The sequence below is a fragment of the Ambystoma mexicanum genome, chromosome 12 (genome assembly GCF_040938575.1).
Source record: "Ambystoma mexicanum isolate Mex_15411 chromosome 12, UKY_AmexF1_1, whole genome shotgun sequence".
NCBI classification, from domain to species: domain Eukaryota; kingdom Metazoa; phylum Chordata; class Amphibia; order Caudata; family Ambystomatidae; genus Ambystoma; species Ambystoma mexicanum.
The window spans coordinates 95,009,676-95,035,336 of record NC_090936.1 but is presented as its reverse complement, the minus strand read 5'-3'; the positions used below and the strand labels follow the sequence as shown (position 1 = coordinate 95,035,336).

Genomic DNA, 25,661 nt, shown 5'->3' with positions numbered 1-25,661 from the left:
CACCAAGTGCCGGAGGTTCGCCAGCAGGTTTCCCCAGACGAGGAGCATGGGCGATGCTTTCTCGTTCCCCTGGGAGGGCCTGTTCCTCTACGCGTTCCCTCCCTTGCCTCTGCTAATCCGGCTCGTCAACCAGCTCAAGAGGTCACGGTGCAGGATGATCCTCGTCGCACCTGCGTGGCCGAGGCAGATATGGTTCCCGGACCTTCTGGACTTGTCGGCGTCCCCGCCAATCAAGCTGCCGGCGGACGCGGATCTACTCTCCAGGGAAGGAGGCGCCATCCTCCACCACGACCCGAAGTCGCTGAACTTGCAGGCCTGGCTCCTGCAGCGCTAGAGTTTGGAGGATACGACATACCGGCCGATTGCAGAGAGGTTCTTGCAAAGGCCAGGGCGTCCTCGACTCTTAAATGCTACGGACACAAATGGAAGAGGTTCTCTGTCTGGTGCCACGCACAGAAGATTAACCCTCTACGGATTACGGCTCCCCAAGTGCTGCCGTACCTGCTGACGCTGGCCAAAGCTGGTCTGGCACACGCGTCCATCAAGATTCATCTTGCTGCGATCTCCCGATACACCAGAACCACGGGCCGGACGTCCTTGTGGTCTCATCGTCTGGTGAAAGAGTTCATGAAGGGACTGTTCAGATCGTTCCCGCCGGTGAAGGCTCCGGCCCCGGCGTGGGAGCTCAACGTGGTGCTCACCAAACTCATGGGACCTCCGTTCGAGCCTCTGCACTCGGCCCCGTTGAAGTTTCTATCGTGGAAAACAGCTTTTCTCGTGGCCATCACCTCCGCACGACGAGTGGGAGAGATCCAGGCCCTTTCCTGCAAGGCCCCGTACTTGACTTTCCACGACACGAGGGTAGTGCTCAGGACGCACCCCTCCTTCATGCCCAAGGTACCGTCGGACTTTCATCTCAACGAACCCTTGGTGTTACCTGTGTTCTTCCCGTCGCCTTCGTCGCCGGCTGAGAGGACTTTGCACTCGCTGGATGTAGCTAGAGCACTGAAGTTCTACGTGGACCGCACGAAAGGTTTTCGGAAGACGTCACAACTCTTTGTGAACTTTGGACCTGTCAATCAGGGGAAGGCTCTCTCGAAGGCTTCCATCTCCAGATGGCTCTCCGGCTGTATCATGTACTGTCACCGGTTGGCAAACCGACCGCTGCCTGGCCGTCCGAGAGCCCATTCCACCAGAGCGATCGCAGCTACCACGGCGTTCCTATCTGGTGTGCCCCTGCTGGACATATGCAGGGCTGCTACGTGGAGGTCGACGCACACCTTCACGAAATTCTACTGCGTCGACCGGGATTCCAGGGAGGAGTCCAGGGTCGGCCAAGCAGTGCTGTGCAACCTGTTCGCCTGAGGTGAGCCTGGTGAGGAGGTAAGATGCTTAATGTTGAGTTGATGTGATGCTTAATGTTGAGCCTTTGCCACCTCCCGTGGTTGTGCATGTGTGTACTGCTATGTATTCTTTATTCATGAGCATGTGAATCCATGCCAGACCCCATGCTGGAGAAGGAACAAGTTACTTACCTGTAACTGTTGTTCTCCAGCATGGGTCTGGCATGGATTCACATGCGAACCCTCCCGCCTACCCCTCTGCGGCTCTTCACTTGGTCATACTGCCACTTCACGTGCTTCCAAATCTGAAGATGGCTGCCAGAGGCGGTGCTTAGGTAGAGGGCAGTCATTGGCTGTGGTCAGTATGACGCAGAGACCAGTGATTGGTTATTACTACGAAAGACAGATCAGAAACGAAACTGATACTGGTTTTTTCTTTACCGAGGATTCCCAGCCTGACGACGGGGAATATTCATGAGCATGTGAATCCATGCCAGACCCATGCTGGAGAACAACAGTTACAGGTAAGTAACTTGTTCCAAATAGCGCGTACACGCGGAAGTGACAAAGCGTGTAATTGGTGGAAAAAGCGCGTACACGCGGAAGTGACAAAGCGTGTAATTGGTGGATACAGCGGGTACACGCGGAAGTGACAAAGCGTGTAATTGGTGGAAATGGCCCTAGTGCGTACACGCGGAAGTGACGCTGGACGTGTGGGCCTGCATAAAAGGTACGTGTAGAACACCATTTCCTTGTACGTGCTTTTCGTGGAGAGCGAGTGGGTGAATTCTGTACTACTTGTCGTTTCACACGCGATTTACTTCACGGCGTTTCAAGTTCGTACTCCCTGTTACCTCTGACAGCTTTTTCTCTTTTTTCTCTTTTTCTGGTTTTCCTGGGCCTGTTCCCCTCAAACAGTGTTCCCTTCTACTGTTGTCCTGTCTCCTCAGACAGCGTACATATCTTCTTTTGGCGGGGGTGTTGCCAACCAAACGCGCTTCTTTTTCACGCTCTTTTTCCTGGCAGACGGTGAGTCACGCACGTATCTAACATCTGTGCTTTCCCCGTGTGTAGCCTACCCCTTCAGAGGTCATTCTAGGCTGCGTGTGACACGCATACGTTCATTCTTGTGTTACTGGGTGCCACAGCGTAGTGCAGGTTTTTTTTCCGCACACGTGGTCTAGGAGGGGTTGCGTGCAAGTCATCTCCCTTTTTTGGGCTTCCTGTGCGTTGCGTGACCCGTCATCTTTCTCCAGGGGTCACATACAGCCTTGCTAGAGCACTAGGGTACAATTACCATCTGGTACCCAACCCCTTTGACCCCCAATTGCCCAGGACAATAGTTTACAGCCACTCCCATACGCACATTAACATCAGTGCCATGGTTGGGAGGCGAGGATTCTGTAAGGGTGGCAAAGGTGGACGAGCCACAAGTGGTGGCCGTGGTGGATCCGGGAGGGGACGTGGTCGTTACTTGCAGGGTGACCCTGTCCCCCCATGTGTGGAGGACCAGTCAAGGGCACCCATAATCCCCCCCCCCTGGTTGAGGCTGATGTGGCTGACACCATCCATGCTCAGCCCTTGTTGGACCAGCCCATTGTGGCACCAGACCTGGCTGACTCCATGCTGACTTCCAGGTCAGCAGGCCTATGACACGTGCGCTGGTGCACGTTGATGTCATCAGGCCACGTGGATCAGGGGCAGCAAGGTCATCTGCTGCCCCAAGTAGGCAGGGTGGAGAGGCTGCAGGCTCCATCCACCCCAGCTCTTACACACCCAGCCAGGACAGTGTCGGTCCTAGTCCATCCTGCTGACATTCCCCCTGACACCATTACACTTGAGCCAATGCCTGCACCAACTCCCATGCTGAGTGTGCAATCCCACACTCCTGAGACAGAGTCCACCAGGGCTCCTGCCCCTAGTGTCCAGAGCGGCGCAGGACACTCAGGATCACCACCACCTTCCAAGCGGAAGAGGAAGATTGCTCGTCCGGCACAGGCTGATGCCCCAGACACGGCTACACAGTCCGGCCCGTCGAGGAAGCCCAGCTTCACGGATGCCGAACTGAATGCACTTGTCGAGTATGTGTCCGCACATGATAACAAGATGGTCATTGTTGCAGGATCCAAGACCACACCTGCACAACGCCAGGCACACTGGCAGACCGTTGCGGACATCGTAAGTGCCCTTGGAATCGTGAGGCGCACAGCCAATGATTGCTATAAGCGCTGGAATGACCTAAAGCGCAGGGCAAAGAATAAGCTGGCCTCAAGTCATGCCGCAACTCTAGTGACTGGAGGTGGGTCTCCAGTAGAAGACATGGAACTCACTCCACATGAGTCAGTCGCTGGGACCTACGTCACGGAGGAACAGATCCAAGGTGTGGGAGATCTGCCTGATTATGAGGCATTGTCCGGTGAGTGCACATGCATGTGTGTGTCATCCATGTGCATGGTGTGTGTGTGTGAGGGCTTCTGTTTGTGTGCCAGGTGAGGGTGTGTGCGCCTGAGTCGTTTGGGTCACCCATGTGTTTCATGCAATACATTCTACGCAGCAGCATTTGGCCATAGCAGTATCCCTTCTGCCAACAGTAGACATCTAGCCCAACAGCACGCCAGTTGCCCTTGAAGTGTCACCTTGCCACAACATTGTTGCTTATTTTTCTCTGTTCATTCAGACAGATTGTTTGCATTCCACCACTTTTACTAGGCATTTCTCAGTCCTGTAGTCACATGTCTGACATGGCTATGGTAAAGTGGAGTGACTTTATTACCTAGATATCATTTGTTCACACATGTCCCTGTGCAATCGGACATGTCCCTGTGCAATCGGACCATTTTGGACTGGCAGCTCCAGGTGAAAAATCAGACCTGTTTGAATTAGAAAAGCTATTACATGCGGGAACTGGACTGAATGAATAAGTGCTGCCCTCCTCTCGATCCTCACTCAATAGCAATGGTACATGCCGTCTGTGTGATGGCATGTGTATTTCACCTGGCAATCACAGGCCAATGTGTGATGCCACTGCCAGGCAGCATGCAGAAAATGTGTTCATCTTCCATCTTGGTGTCATCAGTGTGTGCCATTTGTCTGCCCTTCATGCGCAGTGAGGGTGCATGCATGGGAGGGTTTTAGTCATGTGGGACATGTGTCAATCAAGTACTAGTTCTCTTGCTTCTCAGCCCTCATTGTGTGCCATGGTGCTAATGCCTGTTTCCATTTGTTTTCTTTTATGTCTTTGCAGGGGAAGACGCACCTGATACTGCTGGGGTTGTGGAGATGGTGCAGACCCAGGAGGGGTCAGAGGGCCGACCGACCACCAGTGAGGGACGTGGTGTGGTGGTGGGTGAGAACCCACAACTGCTGCAAGTCGTGCTCTCAAGGGGTGTCTCTGGCTGCACCTCCCCCGAGCTGTACTCAGGTGTTGATTCGGATGATGAGACCTACTTGCCGTCGCAGGTGAGTGTTCATGGGAGGGATTCTGTTCTGTCCCACCCACCTGCACCAGGGTCAGAACCCTCAATGGGGATGTCCGTGTTGGCAACTACGCCTTTGGTGGTTACGGATGCAGGGTCACACTGTGCGACATCTGATCCTGTGCCTGGGCCAGCAGATCAGAGGGGGAATGCAGTCCTGCAGCCTCAGGCAGTGCCGGCACAGCAAGGCGCAGTTCGCCTTGCCCCAGACAGGTGTGGTGCCCGCTGACGTGGTGGCCGTACGCCACCTGGCAATACCGCATGGGAGCAATCCATTTACGGTATGGCAACCCAACAGGCAGCATCATCAGAGATGATGGCTCAGGCCATGGATAGGGTGGCCACTTCCATTGTCCCCCCCCGAAAGGCTGATGGAGCGACTACAGCAGGCAACCAACTCCATCTGCCAGTCACACAGGGAGGACATGTTGGCGTCCAACAGGGACAGGCGGGCGGCACTGGCGAGACTGCAGGAAGCCATCTCCATAGAGTCCCAGGGCCACAGGGAAGCCCTGAGGCAGGAGCTCCTTCACCTCAGGACGACTCTTGTTGTGCTTGAGGCTTCAACAAACCGAAGGACAGAACAGCAGCTGGAGCATCTCACCCGTACGCTCTCAGCTGAGATGCAGGCAACTAGGGCGGAGGTCTGGGCATCCCGTGAGTTGTTGCATGGGGACCTCCGCACACTCATCCTCCAGAACGAGACCTACCACACCCGCATGCTTGCAGCCATGGAGGAACAGACTAGGGCCTTGCGTGGGCTGCCTCCCATAGTGCAACCACCTCCGGATGCAGCTGCACAGGGTGATGATAGCGACAGCAGTGATACTCCCACAATAGGGTAGCCGTGTGGGCCATGAGCCCATGGAGGTGTTTTTTTTCCCCAAGATCCACACAGGTGGGTTTTGGTGTGCACCCTGTCCTCGGACCTCCTGGGTGGCCTCCCCAACCCCCCTGGACCCATTAATGGCCATTTTTGATTTTTTTTTTCTTTATTTTTATTTTTTTTGGGACAATGTGTTGCCTTCCGTGGCTCCTGTGGGCATACGCTGCATTGTGGCTGGGCACATGCAGGCTTGTCATGTATTTGGTTCAGATGCTTGGGTTTTTGTCACACACACCCCTCCTGCTTCCCGTTTCCATGGGCTTGCAAAGGGTGTGCCCAAGTGACATTGACGTACATGGTGACATTGGACTCCCACTACATGTGTGGGTAGTCTAGTCAATACTGTGTATACATTCCTAGTGCATATTGCTGTTGTGTTGTACACTGCATGTTGCATTGATGTGTAACTCATCATCCGTGTCTACCTCCTAATTTGCAGGTCCTTTCCTCATGTCTACACAAGGCCATCTACTTTGGAGATGGGGTCCATGTTGGCAGCAGTGCACCTACAACTCTACATGGCGGCAACACTGTACAGTTGGAAGTGGTGGGAGTGCAGGCATTTCCAAGTGGTGAGACTACTAATTCCTTACATTCGTAATGTCATGTTAATGGTAGTTTTGAGGGTCAGTGGCTGATGAGTGTTATTGCTAAATACCTGCTCAAGTGTGTTGTTGGTCCTGCATTACTGTGAGCATTTCAGGTGTCGCGAGTTTCAATTAGGGACACTGTACATTGTGACACTTGTGTCATGTTGTGGGGATTACTTTGTTTACCTGCACATAGCATGACATGGCACGGTGTGTCGTGTGGCGGTGCTGGGGATGGGTTGGGTAACATGGCACTGTCCTCATGTTGCATTTTGCAAGTGGGTATTCATTTTAGCTGCTTGAATGTGTTTTTTCACAAAACTGCATTGGTGGTGTCTGTGTAGGTAGGGATGCACACATTGTAACACTTCCAGGTGAACAATCTCAGGCTGATATGGTTTTGACGGTTGATTCTCCAGACATTCAGGATCAGTGTCAGGTTGAGTCATCATTGATTGTCAGATGGTATGTGCCAGGGCAGTGTGCACTCCACAGGGGTGTGATTTCTATGTGAATTAATTAGCCACTAGCTGTGTACGGGCTGCCTCCCCCCGTGCCCTTTCCCCTCCCATGCGCAGCGGCCGTGCATGTGGTTGGGGATGTGGGGCCACCACCATGTCCACGGCCAGGCCCCGGCGTGTTGCAACGTTGTGCAGGACACATGCTGCCACTATGATCCTGCACACTACTGGGGGAGCGTATAACAGCTGCCCACCAGAACGGTCAAGGGAGCGAAAGCGTGACTTAAGCACTCCGAATGTGCGCTCCACTATGCCCCGGGTTGCAATGTGGGCTGTGTTATATCTTACCTCGGGTGGCGTGGTGGGGTTCCGAATTGGCATCATCATGTGGGGGCTGAGAGGGTAGGCACTGTCCCCTGTGGAGGTGGTGATTGGTATCATTGGTGGGGTTGTGACCTTGCTCAGTATCTGACATGCATGCATGTGCAGTGGCATTCATACTCACCAAGCAGCCATGTATCGCCATGCCACCCAGCTTCTAGGTCCCGGCTTAGGGTGGACATTCGGTAAATGAAGCTGTCGTGGGTGGACCCGGGATAGTTGGCATATACTGAGGTGATGATTCTCTTGGCATTACATACTACCTGCACGTTGATGGAATGCCAGTGCTTGCGGTTCCTATAGATGTGCTCAGATGCCCTGGGGGGACGTAGAGCCACATGGGTGCAGTCGATGGCACCTAGCACTTTGTGCCACACCTTAAAAATCCAGGGCGGCAGCATGCCTTTCTGCAGGTGTTCTGGGCAGGTATATGTGCCTGCGGACTGATGGGCGTGCAGTGATTATGTTCAAGACCTGGTGTAGGCAGCGTGACTGCGTGGCCTGTGACACCCCACCCGCTATGGCACTTGTCCGCTGAAATGATCCAGTGGCTAAGAAGTGCAGTATATTGAGGACCTTCTCCAGGGGGCTGAGTGCTTGGGAGCACAGGGTGGGTGATGTGAGGTCATCCTCCCACTCACTCACCAGGTCCAGTATTATGTGTGGTGGAAACCTGCACCTCCCATACACCTGGTCATCAGGCATCCCGAAAAGGCTGGTTCTGGGTGTGAATATTCTGGCCCTGCCTATCCTCATCCTCCTCCTCCTCCTTTGGTAACCCACAGCCACTGCTGCTAGGAACGGTATATTCATCCTGGCGTCTGAGCTTGTTATTTTGTTTGCGCGCAAATTTATGCGTCGCGGGTCGACGTATGCCTGCTTCCTACTGGCGTACGTGTTTCTTTGCGCGTGTTGTAGGCGAGCGTGTGAAACTTCCCGCGCACCCTTGAAATCCAGTACCCAGGCCAATAGCGTGTGGAAATTCCCGCGCACCCCGGTATACAAGTGCGCTGATGTACTCGCGTGTGAAACTTCCCGCGCACCCCTGAAATCCAGTACCCAGGCCAATAGCGTGTGGAAATTCCCGCGCACCCCGGTATACACGTGCGCTGATGTACTCGCGTGTGTAAGTGCCCGCGCACCCCTGAAATACACGTACATAGGCCAATCGCGTGTTCGCGCACTTTTGTCCAATTACACGCGATGACACTCTGACGTGCAGTCTTTCCACGTGTGCTCCGTCATCACGTGCTATGAGGGAAACACCCGTGCGGGTCACGTCACAGACGAGCTTACGCGCTGAGGGCCTTTCCTCGAATTTCACGCTGACGTGCAGGATTTTCACGTGCCAAATCACTCCGTATCAAGCTGGCCACGCGAAAACACACGGAAGACCACGCTCCTGCCCAGAAGGCCGAATTACTGCCCCCCATTGCCCCGAGCAGCCTCCCACGTGCCATCTGCTGCTGCCTGCTGCCACCGTGCCCTGCCATTTGGTGCCTGCACATCAGCCATCTGCAGGGGTCCAGTTGCTGTGTCCACCCCTGCTGGAACAGAAGACTCCCGACTGGGATAACATCGCTCCACAGCCCAGCCCCAGGACCCAGTTGCCCACCCACTCCTGCCTCTGGGGTTGCCATGTCGGGCACTTCCACATCTGGCACCAGTGGCAACCCCAGGCCAGAGGGGCAGAGGGGCACCAGCTTCACTGCCACCGAAGTTGGTGTCCTGGTGGAGCATGTTCTGGGGCAGTACGATGCCCTCTTCGGATCGTCCCGCGCCAGCAAGGAAGGACGGGAGAGGATCTGGGCCGACTGTGTGGTTGCCATCAACGCGGAGGGGGTGGCAACCCGCGACGTCCAGAAGATCAAGAAGCGCTGGGAGGACTTGAGGTCCAGGACCCTCGTGAAGGCCCGGCGCCTCGTGGAGGGGGGCCGGGGCTGCATGAGTTCCATCCAGATGAGGGTCCTGGAAGGCGTACGCCCAGCGCTCCACGCCCAGATCCTTGAGAGGGAGACCCGTCTGGAGTTGAGCGGTAAGTGTCCAAGCATTGCTGTGTGAGACAGGGCATGTTGCGGTGTGCTGGTTGTCTGATACTTGCCTGTATGTGTGACATAGGCCATGTATGCATGTATGTGTGCAGGAACATCATGGTAATGCATGTGCGACCAGTGATGTGTGAACCACATGGTTGTTGCATGTGTTTAAATGCCACATGGGGAGCCCTATGCAGATTTTACACATGAGAGCATGCCAGTCTCTGTTCCTGGACATGGGTGGGGGTGAGGGATGGGTGCTGATGCCAGGTACATATATGGTAGCCATGTCTGTGTGCCTGACCTGCGTGTCTGTGACTTGTGAATGCCATGGATGCATGACACATGTGTGTGACAATGCACAGATTCACTGATGCAGCCTAGTTACCCTTGTATCCGCTGTGTTTGGGGTGTATGAGGCCAGATGGATGTGACTGAGGTGAAGTGTGTGCATGTGATAGGCATGACCCATGATTCATGTGAGTTCCATATCATTGTATGTTTCAAGAGTCCATTAGACATGTATGAAAATGTCCATGGCATGCACCATGCCTGTTACTGTGTGTGTTTTGCCTGGACTGACCCATGTGTTGTGGAGGGACATGATGGAAGTGTACTTTGACAGTGGTACTCATCTGCTATTGCTTCCTGTCTAGGGGACCATTGAACAGTACCCTGATGCTTGTGTTCTATGTCTCCCTCTACGCAGCGGCTAGTGAAGAAGAGGGCAGAGACGGCGCTGTGGAGCAAGGCGGCGGGGATGCCCCCAAGGCTGCAGCGGAAGGGGTGTGTGAGCCCCAACAGGGGCCTGCTACGGCGGAAGACGGTGAGGAGCCATCCAGGTTGGTGGTTTCCACAGAGGAGGAGGAGGCCGCCACTGAGGCACACATGGGGCCTGGTGGGGGCATCCCTGCTGGTGCAAGTGGTGCAGTCCAGGGGCAGGAGGCAGCACAGGTCACCGTGGAGGGGCCTGTGCATGTCGCTGTCCCTGACCCTGTGAGTGCACCACCATGCACCAGCAGGGATGCCCCGTCCCAGGCCCGTCCGCAGGTAGAGGGGATGTCCATGTCACCTGACTCCCCTCCACCTGCGGACGAGGGGACCCGTGTCCGTATGGAGAAGGTCCTGATTGGGGTCGCGATGCGCGCGGGTGCAATTCGTGATGACGTGCGTGCTTCCCGGGAGGAGCACGCACATCATCACGAAGAGCACCGTGCCGACGTGGCCCAATTGGGATCTTCCATGTTCGGGGGTTTCCTGCATGTGTCGGCCAATCTGGCGGCCCTCTCCTCCTCTGTGGAGGCTATACGCGGGTCGTTCTCCTTGCCGTCTTCCGGCCCAGATGCCACCAGGGCCCCCTGTGGACCTGCCCTGACCAATGCAGCCAGCTCGGTGGGGATCCCATCCCTGCCACAGTCGGGAGTCGGAGGTCCAGCAGGGGTGGACACCACAGCAACTGTACCCCAGTAGATGGAGGATGTGCAGGCATCATCAGGCAGGGCACGTGCACTACGGCGTCGGTGGATTCCATCAGCCTGGATGCCGTCGTGCTGGCCGAGGCAATTGCGTCGGAGGCAGCAGCAGAGTCAACGTGGGAGGCATCATGGCTGGGGGCCATCAACATCGGAGGGGCAGGCATCGGCCAGAGGGCAGGAGGACCCAGGACAGGAAGTGTCTTCCGTGTGGCTGCGGTTGGGCCAGCAGATGGGTGCGGAGCGGCGGCGGGCGGACGAGGCGCGGCTCACGATGGTCAGGGCGGAGAACTCCATGCGGAGGGCCCTGAGGTGGGCCGAGTGCCTCGAGGAAATCCGCAGGGGGTTGGAGGAGCAGATGGCGTCGTCCCTGCGGACGCTCGGGGCCATGGAACAGGACCGCCTCCGGGACATAGACGAGGTGTTTTATGATGCCCTGGCCCGGAACACCACGGAGTGAGCCGCTGGACTTGCCTGCCGCCTTTGTATATAGTTCTTTAGTTTTAGGTTTCCTTTGTTTCTTCTTATGATTTGGAGTTGACGGACACTGCTCCACTTTTTGTACATAGTTGGATTTTAGTTAGGGTTTTTTGTAGGTTTCCTTTGTTCAGTTGTGCTCATGGACCCTTGGATGTTTTGTACATAGTTCTTCATTGGATTGTTTTATTTTTTTATTTTTGATTTATTCTCCATGGAGCAATGGTCTTTGCATTTATTTTTATCTCTCGGATTGATTTTATTTTTAATGTGACTTTGAACAACATTTTTTTGGATTTGGATTCGTAGTTTTGATTTTGTTTGGGCGGACATGCAGCTTATCTTTTTTTCATTGCCATTGTAGTTTGTTTCATTTCATTTGCATTCAATTTTTTTTAATACAGTTTTGTTTTCATACTTCACTGTGTGGTATCATCTCATTGGTTTCATGCTTGTCATGTTGGTTGTTTTCCCATTCATTTGCAACCATTGTGTGTGACGGACATGGGTTCATTTGCTTTATGAACATTGGGGGTGTAACATGTAATTTCCATTTCCATGTGGGTGAATGGGTTACTTGGTAGGGCCTTTTGGCTGTGGAGGCTGACCATAACGCACATGATTGGGGATTGTGAGGACCTGGGTGCAGGGGGACATGAGTGGGGGCCTGGTGGGGGATGCCCATGGTGGCTGGGGGGTGGGGTGGTGGGAGACGGGTTGTGGCCTGGTGGAGGGTGCCCCACACTGCTGGGGGGGGTTGGGGTGGGAGACATGAGTGGGGGCCTGGTGGGGGCTGCCCATGGTGGCTGGGGGGTGGGGGTGGGTGGGAGACATGAGTGGGGGCCTGGTGGGGGATGCCCATGGTGGCTGGGGGGTGGGGGTGGTGGGAGACATGAGTGGGGGCCTGGTGGTGCTGCCCCTGCACTGCTGGGGGGTGGGGGTGGTGGGAGACATGAGTGGGGGCCTGGTGGTGCTGCCCCTGCACTGCTGAGGGGTGGGGTTGGTGGGAGACATGAGTGGGGGCCTGGTGGTGCTGCCCCTGCACTGCTGGGGGGTGGGGGTGGTGGGAGACATGAGTGGGGGCCTGGTGGTGCTGCCCCTGCACTGCTGGGGGGTGGGGGTGGTGGGAGACATGAGTAGGGGCCTGGTGGGGGCTGCCCATGGTGGCTGGGGGTGCGTGGGAGACATGAGTGGGGGCCTGGTGGGGGATGCCCATGGTGGCAGGGGCGTGGGGGTGGTGGGAGACATGAGTGGGGGCCTGGTGGTGCTGCCCCTGCACTGCTGGGGGGTGGGGGTGGTGGGAGACATGAGTGGGGGCCTGGTGGTGCTGCCCCTGCACTGCTGGGGGGTGGGGGTGGTGGGAGACATGAGTGGGGGCCTGGTGGGGGCTGCCCATGGTGGCTGGGGGGGTGGGGGTGGTGGGAGACATGAGTGGGGGCCTGGTGGGGGCTGCCCATGGTGGCTGGGGGGGTGGGGGTGGTGGGAGACATGAGTGGGGGCCTGGTGGGGGATGCCCATGGTGGCTGGGGGTGCTGGGAGACGTAAGTGGGGGCCTGGTGGGGGCTGCTCATGGTGGCTGGGGGGTGGGGGTGGTGGGAGACATGAGTGGGGGCCTGGTGGGGGCTGCCCATGGTGGCTGGGGGGTGGGGGTGGTGGGAGACATGAGTGGGGGCCTGGTGGGGGCTGCCCATGGTGGCTGGGGTTGTGGGGGTGGTGGGAGACATGGGTGGTGACCTGGTGGAGGGTGCCCCACACTGCTTGGGGGTGCGGGTGGTTGGAGACATTAGTGGGGGCCTGGTGGGGGATGCCCATGGTCGCTTGTGGGTGGGGGTGGGTTTGAGACATGAGTGGGGGCCTAGTGGGGGATGCCCATGGTGGCTAGGGGTGGGGGTGGTGGGAGACATGAGTGGGGGCCTGGTGGGGGCTGCCCATGGTGGCTGGGGGGTGGGGGTCGTGGGAGACATGAGTGGGGGCCTGGTGGGGGCTGCCCATGGTGGTGGGGGTGGTGGGAGACATGGGTGGTGGCCTGGTGGAGGGTGCCCCACACTGCTGGGGGGGTGGGGGTGTTGGGAGACATGAGTGGGGGCCTGGTGGGGACTGCCCATGGTGGCTGGGGGGGGTGGGGGACATGAGTGGGGGCCTGGTGGGGGCTGCCCATGGTGGCTGGGGGGGGTGGGGGTGGTGGGAGACATGGGTGGTGGCCTGGTGGAGGGTGCCCCACACTGCTGGGGGGGTGGGGGGGTGGGAGACATGAGTGGGGGCCTGGTGGGGGATGCCCATGGTGGCTGGGGGGTGGGGGTGGTGGTAGACATGAGTGGGGGGCCTGTTGGGGGCTGCCCATGGTGGCTGGGGGGTGGGGGTGGTGGGAGACATGGGTGGTGGCCTGGTGGGGGATGCCTATGGTGGCTGGGGGTGGGGGTGGTGGGAGACATGTGTGGGGGCCTGGTGGTGCTGCCTCTGCACTGCTGAGGGGTGGGGGTGGTGGGAGACATGAGTTGGACATGAGTGGGGGCCTGGTGGTGCTGCCCCTGCACTGCTGGGGGGTGGGGGTAGTGGGAGACATGAGTGGGGGCCTGGTGGTGGATGCCCATGGTGGCTGGGGGGTGGGGGTGGTGGGAGACATGAGTGGGGGCCTCGTGGAGGGTGCCCCTGGATGCTGGGGGGTGGGGTGGTGGGAGACATGTGTGGGGGCCTGGTGGGAGCTGCCCATGGTGGCTGGGGGGGTGGGGGTGGTGGGAGACATGAGTGGGGGCCTGGTGGGGGATGCCCATGGTGGCTGGGGGTGGTGGGAGACATGAGTGGGGGCCTGGTGGGGGCTGCCCATGGTGGCTGGGGGGTGGGGGTGGGTGGGAGACATGAGTGGGGGCCTGGTGGGGGCTGCCCATGGTGGCTGGGGGGGAGGGGGTGGTGGGAGACATGAGTGGGGGCCTGGTGGGGGATGCCCATGGTGGCTGGGGGTGGTGGGAGACATGAGTGGGGGCCTGGTGGGGGCTGCCCATGGTGGCTGGGGGGTGGGGGTGGGTGGGAGACATGAGTGGGGGCCTGGTGGGGGATGCCCATGGTGGCTGGGGGGTGGGGATGGGTGTGAGACATGAGTGGGGGCCTGGTGGGGGATGCCCATGGTGGCTGGGGGGTGGGGGTGGGTGGGAGACATGAATGGGGGCCTGGTGGGGGATGCCCATGGTGGCTGGGGGGTGGGGGTGGGTGGGAGACATGAGTGGGGGCCTGGTGGGGGATGCCCATGGTGGCTGGGGGGTGGGGGTGGGTGGGAGACATGAGTGGGGGCCTGGTGGGGGATGCCCATGGTGGCTGGGGGGTGGGGGTGGTGGGAGACATGAGTGGGGGCCTGGTGGGGGATGCCCATGGTGGCTGGGGGGTGGGGGTGGGTGGGAGACATGAGTTGGACATGAGTGGGGGCCTGGTGGTGCTGCCCCTGCACTGCTGGTGGGTGGGGGTGGTGGGAGACATGGGTGGGGGCCTGGTGGAGGCTGCCCCTGGATGCTGGGGGGTGGGGGTGCTGGGTGACATGAGCAGGTGTGCAGGGTAGTCCCCTGTGGTGTTGGCTGCCTGCAGGGGCCGTGGAGGGTGTACAGGAAATACCTGGGAGCACACAGCCAAATCGCGTGTAGAATTTCCCGCGTACCCCTGAAATACACGTACCCAGCCAAATCGCGTGTGTGAATTCCCGCGCACGTACCCGGCCAAATCGCGTGTGGAACTTCCCGCGCACCCCTGAAATCCACGTACCCTGCCAAATCGTGTGTGAGACTTCCCGCGCTCCCCTGAGATCCACGTACCCAGCCAAATCGCGTGTGTGAATTCCCGCGCACGTACCCGGCCAAATCGCGTGTGGAACTTCCCGCGCCCCCCTGAAATCCACGTACCCTGCCAAATCGCGTGTGAGACTTCCCGCGCACCCCTGAGATCCCGCGCACCTACCCGGCCAAATCGCGTGTGGAACTTCCCGTGCAACCCTGAAATCCACGTACCCTGCCAAATCGCGTGTGGGACTTCCCACGCACCCCTGAGATCCACGTACCCAGCCAAATCGCGTGTGGGACTTCCCGCGCAACCCTGAGATCCACGTACCCAGCCAAATTGCGTGTGAAAGTTCCCGCGCACCCCGGAATACACGCACACGTTATTTTTCAGTCAGCGGGTGTCCGTGTTTGTGGGTACCCCTTTGCACGTCATTTGTCCTGGAGGGCCACAGTATAGGGCATTCATCATGGCTGTATATAGGTGCTATTTGTTGGTGCACCTTTTGGCGCACATTTATTACAGGTGCTGAGACGCTACCGCCTGCTTTCTTGTTTGTGCCTGTGCGCTGGTTTGACCGTGCGCTTTTTTGCCCTATTCGATTCCATGAATACGTGTTGTAGGCGAGCATGTGGGCGTTCCGCGCACTTGCACCCTGTACTTCCCCCGTGACGCCCACATTTTGGCAAGTTGTTCCCCATTCCGAGTGTTACGCCCCGTGTTCCGCCTACTTTTGTTGTGTGCGCCGCGCTATGTGCGATTTTCACTGTGGCCTGTGCAATTTTCGCTGTGACCTGGCGCACGCCGTTAGATGGCCTGTGCGCCAATGTGCGCCGCACACTTTTTTAGCGCACATCGATGGTTTTCTCGCGCACGGCCTTCCATGAATCGATGTGCGCTGCTTTTCGTGCGATTTTCGCACTTGCACTGCAATTTTCGCTATTCCACTGCGAATCGCATGTTTTTGGCCACTTGCGCCGCGCTAATTATTCCATGAATCGGCCTGAAAATGTTTCCATTTTTTGTCCAGAGGCTCGAACCGAGGGGAGACCAGCAGCTCTGAATTAACTACTCCGAGCACCGCACTGACTCCGTCATTGATGTGTTGAGTGTCGGAGGCCCCGTTACCCAGGGTGTCAGCCGGCAAGTCCTCGATCGAGTAAGTTGAAAGATGCAACAGTGCCTGCGGTATCAAACTCAACTGGGTCCCATCGGAATGAGAGCCAGGAGGGGGCCCATAAGAGACCCCCCTCTTGACCAAGTCCCCCCCTGAAGTAGTTCCTTGTAGAAGAAAAGCAGCCCTTATGGGAACAGGTTTAGGAGCTCGCCTCCCCTCATCAGGAGTTCGGAATAAGACCTTTTTTTGTGCCGGTAAGAGATCACAACTGTTGTTTTTGTCAGTCGTCTTTAGATTCCCTTGTTTTTTTATGAGAACAAATGGGGAAAGACTGGTTCTCACCAGCCTCTTCCTCCTCCGTTGAAATAGTTTGTAGATCCACATCACAAGAAATACAGGGGCCGTTGACTGGCTTTTGAAGAGCCAAACAGCCCACAAGCTGATTTTGTAAAGTACCAAATGAATCTGAATGGTCCTTTGTCAAATCAGCAGAAAAGGCTAGGTTCCTTGCCTGGGTAGACTGAGAAACAATGGGGCCGACTTTGTGAACAGTTTGTGAAGCAATGTTGTGGTAAACTCTTATTTCTCGACGTCAAACCACTAGTCTCCTTGCCCGTTATGAAACCCTCCAGGAGAATTAGCTTATAATGAGTCATTGCTGAGAGGGCGGTGTGGTCCTTTAGGGTGTCGGTCACTTGTTCATATAGTTTGGTGAACAGGGCAAGTGCTATGGTGAGTGTAGACATGATTGACAAGAGTTCTAATTTGTCCTTCCTGTTAGATGGATTAATCAAAGGAGACTCCTGGGGCCGAGTAACTGGCGGTAAGCGAGGGTTAGAATGACCAGGTGAAACTGGAAACAATGCAGGACCTGCATCCATCGTGATTGCAGGGGGGGCCTCTTCTGCTCCCAACCCATGCTGGTCCAACAGACCTCGTGTACTATCCATGTCAGACCCCAAACCTGTTGGTTCTTGAACACTAGCCCCCTCCAATGGAGTCGCCACAGGGGGTTCAACCAGGGCTGAAGCCACGAGCCCGGTGGACGTTTCATCAGGTGACGGAGGAACCAGTTCCTTAGAAGAGTCCACCGGAGGTGTTTATCCCAGTTGCAGGCGAGGTGAAGGCAGGAAGGTGCTTCCTGGAGTAAAGGACTTCTCCAAACTCTTGCACCAATGGTCTCCTTTAGATGGTACAAGGGGGAACGTTTGTCTGGGCTTCAAGCCCTGGTAAGCAGCTTTGAAATTGAATTTAACAATCACAGTGGGCACAGCTTCAGAACCCACCTCTGCAGGCTGTAGATTTTTTAAGGGCCAGTCCCAAGATTTAAGGGCCTCTAGTAAGTCTGCGTCTGAGACATCCCCTGAAAAGGTGCCAAACGTGGATGCATCTGTGTTTTTTTAAATTTTTTATTTTAGCAAACATGGAGAGGACTGTCGAATTCGCCGCACAGCCCCGCTTAGCAAGTCTGTAATAAATGCGCTAGGCTTCTCGTTCCCTTCATGGAATTGGAACGCAAAGGCTTGGGGATCTGGAGGGAAGTGTCTTTTATTCTAAGAAAAGAGTCATTTGTCTCTGTGCCATAGGATGAGCCGAGGTTAACACCAGGCTCTGCTGGATCTCCTCCCAGCGCCACCTCCCTCAAGGGGGCATTAATCGGTAGGTTAACTTCTCCTGCAGCCAGAATCGACACTGCGGCAGGGAGCCCACCAATGTGAGCAGGGTTCAACATTACAGGCTGGGGCTTTAAGAAGCACTCCCTATCGGCATCAGAAGTCAATTGGACCTGGGCTTTAATCGTAATAGGTTTTACGGGCTCGAACGGCACAGGCAAACTAGATCCATCTTCAATGAGCACTTCAACTTTCAGAGTTCCTGTGTCGTCCACCCGAGTTTCGTCTTCGGCGTGCGCCAGCCTGCTTAAGGTGACACTTGTTGTACATGCGGGCACAAAAGCAGTTACATCATGTGCCCGCGAATTGTCTACAGAATTAGAGCCTGCTATCTGGACTGTCCCGTGTTCGTGTTGGTTAGAAACGTAGCTCATAACAGATGTTAACTTGGCTGTACGGGCAGGAGACCCCGTGTCCCACAGGATGTCGCGGGACTTGGGTGTACGGAGTGAATTCTGAATGGTTTTACTGCAAGAGCTTTCAAGACCTGAAGAAACCAGCAAGGGGCCGGTTGGGGCAGGAGAGTTGGAGCCAAGGTGTAAAAAGTCCAGGTTTTTACTCACTACCCCAGCATTGGCCACCTCCACCACAAAGTCCAAAGGAGTTCTAGTCAAAACGGGCTGCGTTGGTAGACTAGGTTTTTGGGTGCTTGAAGACCGGTGAGACGAACTTCTAAGGTGCATGGCCGCATCCATCAGCCACCGGACACCAGACACTCAACCTCACTCCATTTAACCATCATGCACCTTATGAAGAGTTGCTTTGGCAGCTCAGCTATGCTACCACGTAATTAATGACTCTAAAGGAAAAACCCTGCAGTCTTTGACACATGTCGATCCAAGAAATAAAGCATAAGAGCGTTCTTCCTAACAGATTTCACAGGTTTGGGGGTTAATTCAGTGAAGGATTCGCTCAGGTCTGGTTTCCGGGTAGTATGGGAAATTCTTTAAAATAATTGAGTCCATTTTTTAAGAATTATTGGCAGTGTTTTGTGAATTCTTTGTAGATGAGCAAGGTTGTGCTTGTTTTGTTAGGGGCGGACTTGATACGCTGGTTGTTTGTTCACTTTTGTGCTAGTGTGTTAATACTACTAGCAGGTCACAAGTATTTCACTTTGTTCGGTTTCTCTGTATTGTAGCCGAATCATCTCAAATGAACATCCTTCCCTTTTCACATGAGCTAATTTATAATTCTACTCTTTGTTCTTTGCTTTGACTGATTTTGGTCATTTTGCTGTGAAGGAAGCGATACAGATTCAATATTTGATGCATGTCGTAAAGAGGTATCTGAAAATGTGTAAACTCCTGTTGGCTGTGTTAAACCATTTACTGGTCCTACCCTAGATTCTCACCGAGACCTTGTATGATATGGCATTCATAACACACCTATACACAAGTGTTTCAAGGCGCGATTAGGCATTTGGACTCAAACCCTAATCCTTTATGTATCAAAGACTTGCTGCCCCCAGTTTTCAAGTGATATACCAGAGACTTGATAAACGGAAGAGGAGCAGCTGTGATTCTTTTTTTTATTTTATGATTTTTTTTTAACAGTGTCTCCATAGAAATCTTCTCCAACTTACTGAAGACTGAAGCTTTTCTAGTCGGTGTTGGCATCTCAAATGCTAGCTTTAACATCCTCTGGTCTGTAGACCTCCAGTCTTTAAAGTCTCTTGTGTTTGTTTTCATACAGCACTTTGCACATCTCTCTGCAATACTGTTATTCAATTTAATGGTTCACAATTTGTCAACCTTCGACGGATGAACACCTGTGTTGTCCCCACCAATTTGTAAATGTGTGACCAGCAGGATGGCCCTATGTCCAAGGCCAGTGGTGAACTTGCTCAAATATCCTCCTGGAAAAAATCGATTTGAGTTTGAAAGTGCTTGTAATCGAATGTAATGGGTCTAAACATTGCCTCTACATTTTCTATCTCTATATGTCTCTGGAATTCAAAACATAATCTAAAATTGTTTTCAGATGAACTTCAAAAGATCCTAGCCTATGACCATCCCATTGAGTATTCTGCAGATTTCTATGCTGCCTACATTAATATACTGCTTGGTGTATTCTACACAGTATGCAGGGACCTGAAAGAACTTAAGCATCTGGTAAGCTTTTAAAATACTATTGTAATGTCCTGAAAAAGCAAGTATTGGGCATTTTTGTATACTTGTGCGAAGCAGAGTGCTATGCCAATGGTGGCTACAGCAGAAATGACATTTTGTATTTTTTTGATTATAAATCTCTATAGTCTAACTTATTTCCAAAACGTGCACATATTTCTTTATTTTGTGATACGATAAATATTCCTAGCTGTCCTTTTTAGGGTTAGCTTTTTGTTTAATCTTATATCCGTTGTGTGGACATCATAATGCTATATGTTGGCTCTAATAGAAATATGGAGGAGTCATATTTTTTTTAATTATTTCGGGTGAACGAAACCATAACAGAAACTTAGCAAACACCCCCCGTCTTTCTCCATCCAGCCTCCTCCATCCCTTTGCCCCCAGCCATTCTACATCCTCCCCCGCCCTCCGCCACCCTCCCAATACACGGGAATATCCAATATTTTTCCAAGAGTCAACATATGCCCAGTAGCCATATTTTATGCGGGCAATATTGCACCATATAGTCTCCATGTATAATCAACGCCCTTTCAGCTGAAAATTGTTTGCTCCCCTTAAATCACATTAAACCCATTCAAAATACATAAAGTTCCTTAGTCTGTGGTACCATTCCTTAACAGTTCTTTGGATTTCCATTTTTGCGCCACCACTAGCAATGCTGCCATTTGAAAAATATAACATGCTTTCCTTCTATGTTTCGTCCATTGTCCTTTCTAGCCATACCCAGAAGGCATTCTTCTGCGAGTTGCCTTATTTTGAAACCAAACACAGCCTGTATATTCTTATTGACTTCTTCCCAAAACGCCTGTAATTTAGGGCAGGACCACCAAATGTGCAGCCACTCCCCCTTTCCTACCACCTCCCCCGCAATCTCTCCTGCAAGTGTCTGGAATGCTCTGCATCATCTTGTGCAAGCGTTCTGGAGTAGAGTGCCATTGAAACATCAATTATCACCAGAATTACCTGATCTGTAGGGATCTAGTCTATCGCAGGATATATGTCCATAAATTCATCCACATTTCTTTTGTAGGTATAAACCCTAACGTTTTCTCCCTTCTGGCCTGGTAAGGTCATGTTTTCTGCGGGGGTTCGTCTAAGAATTTGTTGAGATTGTGTTTGTCTCCCGTGTTAGAGGTCCGGAATTGTTCGAATGGTGTAAGGACTCTATTTGGAGGAGGCCATCAACCAGTGGCGTACCTGAAAGTATTGGAACCTCTGGTTCTCATGGAGCCCAAATTCTTCTATGCATTGGTTAAGACTTAATATTCTCCCCCTGAAACATATCACGAAATCTAGTAAAACCCGCAGTTTTCCACTGTGAAAAAGAATTACTGTCTAAACCTGGGGTATATTGTGGGTTCGCAAAGAGTGTGGTGAAGGGGGAGGGAAAACATCTAATCTGGTATAGGTGTATTGCCTGATCCCAGGAATCTTCGACACGTTTTGTAACCTCACTAAGGTCTAGGTTTTTAGGCCTATCTGATCTAGGTAGCCCTAATGTTGCCCCTATTCTAGGACCCACCACTGCCTTTTCCGTCTGCCCCCATCTCCTACCTGTATCCTCCCCAAACCAGTTTTGTATAGCTTGCAACTGAGCCGCCCGGTAATATTCCTGGAATTTAGGGAGCCCTGATAGTGTTAATCCACCCCAGTCATAGTGTTAATCGGCCGCAGTCATGAAACCGAAAGTGGATTCCACGTCTGTAGTTTCTGGATACCGTGCCAAAAGTGGCTGTAAGTTAGCTGCAGATAGTTCCCTAAGTGTACGTGTAATAGTCACCCCTAGAATTTGAATACCCTTGGAAACCCAGCTGTTAGGTCGCGTCTTTGGTCTTTATTAGTTCATTTTGCTCGACCGACGGGTTTAAAATGTCAGCCTTTTATTATACTGATTTTCAGTCCTGCTACGGTACCAAACTTTTCTAATTCGTGGAATGCCGCTGGGAGCGAGGCTGCCAGGTTGGTAACCGTAAGGAGCATATCAGCATCTGGGTATCACCTTCAAACATAATTCCCTTAATTGCCTCCGCTTGACGCAGTTGTAGCAATAGTGCTTAGAAGTGTAGCGCATAAACGAGAGGGAACATCCCTGTTTCGTGCCCTTTTGAAGGGGGTCCGAGAGGGAAAGATGACCACTTATTGATAATCTGGCTGTGGGGTTAACATAATTAGTTTGAATAATGGCAATGAATTTAGGGCCAAAGCATTGCTTGGAGAGTTTTAAAAAGGAAGGACCACTCAACCCTGTGGAAAGCTTTCTCAGTGTCGAGCAATCCAAAAACCACAGCTTCCCCTTTCTTAGCCACTTTTTCCAGTAGGTGCCACGCTCTCCTGATATCATGGGTTTAAACATTTATTTATTTATTTATAAACCCTGTTTGGTCTGGCTGCATTAATGCAAGCATTAGGTTTTCCAGCCCATTCACCAACATTTTTCTGTAGATCTTTGCATCTATGTTTATAATTGTGATCAGGCAATAAGATCCACATTTCTCTGGGTCTTTCCCTGGTTTAGGGATGAGAATTATTTTGGCTTCCTCCATAGAGGTGGTTATTTTGGCAGCTGCGGCAAATGAGTTTAAAAGCTATTTTGGGGGCTAGGATAACCTGGAAATGTTTGGATTTTTTTTTTTGTGTGGAAATTCTGTTTATTGATTTTTGAACATTCAACGCACATACAGTGGGAGAGAATAAAAGTTAAAATCATTTGAGGCAACAGGGAAATAAATACAAAAATATAGAAATGCTCAATAGCTCAGGGGAGTTATCAGGTACCCCTCCCCCTTTACATGGAGGTATATGCATTACATTCATGCTAATAACCTTCCCCTAGACATGCCAGATCTGCATCATAATAATAAGATAAAACTTGTATGCAAAAAACTAAACCGCTAACCGGGCCCATCCCTCGCCCCTGACTCTGGAATTCTGGGCAATGTGTTGGCCAATATGGTTTCTGAACTCGCATCACCGGGTGCAAGAATAATGGGGCCACTCTGTCGTCGTCCCATGTTTTAGGTTCGAGGGCTAGCGTGGCTAGTGGAGCACAGAGGGACTTGGATACCTACGGTCTACCCCTTGTCTCTATGTGAATTGGTCCAGTAGTTCACACAGTCTCTCTGCCTGCAGATTGCCATCAGGGTTTAGGAGTTTTATTTCGGCCCGTTCCATTATGCAGGTCTTGGTTAGCAGGTTTGTCCATTGTGGTATGGATAGGGGGAGGGTAGCCAACAGTGTATGACCAGCAATTTGCGGGTGGTAAAAAGCAGGATGCCGATGACCTTACAAGTGGGGGTGTAAGAATGCCAATCCCAGTGACCGGTTTCGAACAGCACTGTCTCGATAGACAAAGGCAGTTCTGATTCTGGGAAGTCGGATTTAGTGAGTTTATGTATTCAGCGCCAATATCCTGTAAGTTTAGGACAGGACCAAAGTATGTGTCCAATGGTGCCCAAGTCAGAACATCCACGCCAGCATTTGGGGGAGGGCATCAGACCCATCCTGTGCAGTCTTGCTGGGGTGTAGTAGATGCGTTGTGTCTGATTGTCAATCTGCTTAGAATCACATGCTGTGCATAGTCTGACATCCAGTGGTAACTGCGGAGTATTGCATCTTGTCTTTCCAGAATCGAAAGGGGACGTCGATATGGACGTGCCTGTAACACTATCCCTACGTGGCGTGCAGTGTACCCAAGATCCCTCACGCGTCGAGGTCCCTCAGATTGTTTTTTCCCGCCCATATAACTGGTGGCCCTTATGCAGAGTTCGTAAAGAACATTGCTATTGTCCAACAACCTTTGGTCGAATTATTATATAAAGATATTTAATATCTCCCCTTCCGTCCCTTGTCTCGACGGCTGTTCTAGTATGCGCAGAAGACCTGTAAGATTTGACGGAAGGTGATCCTGTCGGCGTTGCCGACCATGTGGCCGGGCCTTCCGCCGGCCTCTACAGTAGGGAGAGTGGGGTTGGGTGGACATTTCTTTTCAAACTGAAAATGCCTTTCCCTTTCTTCCCTCTTTCCCAGTTGCTCTTAGTCACTCTGTGTAACCTCAGATATGGAGAGGACGCCATTTAGATTTTGCTCTATTTGTAAGAGCAAATTCCCATGGAAGGATGAGCACAGACGGTGTAACCGGTGCTTGCCGCTCAATCATAAAGAGGAAGGGTGTGCGGCCTGTAAGCTCCTCCACCCCAAAACTTTGAAGGAGCGTAGAGTAAAACGGTGGGCGGCCTACAGTATGTCCAAGGCCGGGACTTCTCCTACTGCCGCTACCACCGAATGTGACGACGGCGAAAGTGACTATCAGGCCTCCGAACTGGAGGTTGTTGAACTTTCGACGGAACGCTCGCGTTCGCCATCGTCTGTCCCAGGCCCTAATAAGCACGGCGTAAGCTCTGCTATGGGGAAGTCGCACTCCAGCGACAAAGACAGACCTGTGCATGACACTAAGGACACAACCTCTAGCCTTACTTCGACTATGTCGAAAGACTTCGGCGCCAACGGGTGCACCAGTAATTCCGGTGATACCCGCCGATCGAAGAGATCGGCAGCGCTCCCCGCAGCCGCATGTGCGCATAGCAACTGGGCAATCCAAGACAAAGGGCGTTACTCCCAAAACACATAGTTTCGTCGACACGCATCACAGGAACACGCATCACAGGAAAGCTTACGGCGACGACAAAGGACTAAAGACAAGGCCTTACCACTGCCAAAAGTTACGGCACTGCCGGAAAAGGTGGCCGATGGGGTCAAGGCCCTGATTCCGCCGAAACAGACTCTCTTACAACCGTCAGATATACCTACGCGTCTCACGACTGGTGAGGACGTTGAGGTCAGTCTGGCAAGAATTGTGGCCGCCGATTCCCATAAACGGCAGGCAAGGGACTCTCCGAAAGTCTGCAAAAGACCCTCCGAGATTTAAAGATAGCATTCAGAAGTCGAGGGAAGGGCACAGGGATACCCCACCTTCATCGGTCCTGCCAGAGGAATTCTCTGAGGGAGAGGAAGGACTTTCTTCGACGCTAAGGTGCAGAGCTCTAAGTTTTTCAACGGAAGAGAGTGCTAAGGACACTTTTTCGACGGAAGACTATGAGAGACACCTTTCCACCCTTAGACCGTTCTAGATAGTCCGTCTGGACTAGGGAAAAGTCCAGCCTTTCCATGCAGTCCTCAAACAAGTTTTTCACTTGCAGAACAACCTACACCAAGAAGGCCAAGGGAGGAAAGCCCTGCTAACCCTAGATCTAAATTCCCAAGGCTTTTTGACCCCTCTTTAGAAGAGGACATGTATAATTATGACCTTACTGACGAAGACATTCTACCAGTTAAGGTACAGGAGAATCCCTTCTATAATGAGGAGGAACATGAGCCCATTGAAGATGAACCTATTGAAGGCTGGGGTAGGACCCAAATGTGGCTGACCCTCAATCATGGCAGTCCCCAGAGCCACAAGACCAAGACCCAGATATTCTGGCCTTGGACTCTCCTCAGAACACTCCCACAAGAAATCCTTCTCCTATTGATGATCAACTAACATGTAATATAATGTTACGCAGAGCAGCTGATCACTTTAAAATTGCCACTGAAGAGGCAGCACCCGAGGCCGACTTTGTTGAGGATATACTCAAAGAGAAGCCGCCAACCAGCCAAGCCATCCCTCTACTCAATTCGATTAAAAACGCCTTGCTCCATCTTTGTCTACACTGGCTCTTACGAGAGGTGTAAACCCAAGAATTGAACAACTCTTCTGCCCTTCTCCATCAGACCCTCTATATATTAGGTCATTCCACCCCAGATTCTTTGGTAGTCACTACCACAAGGAAAAGAGCAGGGGTTTCTTTATGAACAGGCGAGGCTTC

The 25,661-nt window shown here is 53.2% G+C and overlaps 1 protein-coding gene across 2 annotated transcripts in view; it reads left to right on the top strand.

The window, feature by feature from the left end:
- The window catches only part of ORC5 (origin recognition complex subunit 5), a 714,766-nt gene that overhangs the window by 271,116 nt on the left and 417,989 nt on the right, over positions 1-25,661 (top strand). For both annotated transcript variants that reach the window (XM_069628073.1, XM_069628074.1), the window contains exon 6: positions 19,652-19,782. In XM_069628073.1, the coding sequence (XP_069484174.1) occupies positions 19,652-19,782 (131 nt within the window). The remainder of the gene's footprint in view (positions 1-19,651; positions 19,783-25,661) is intronic.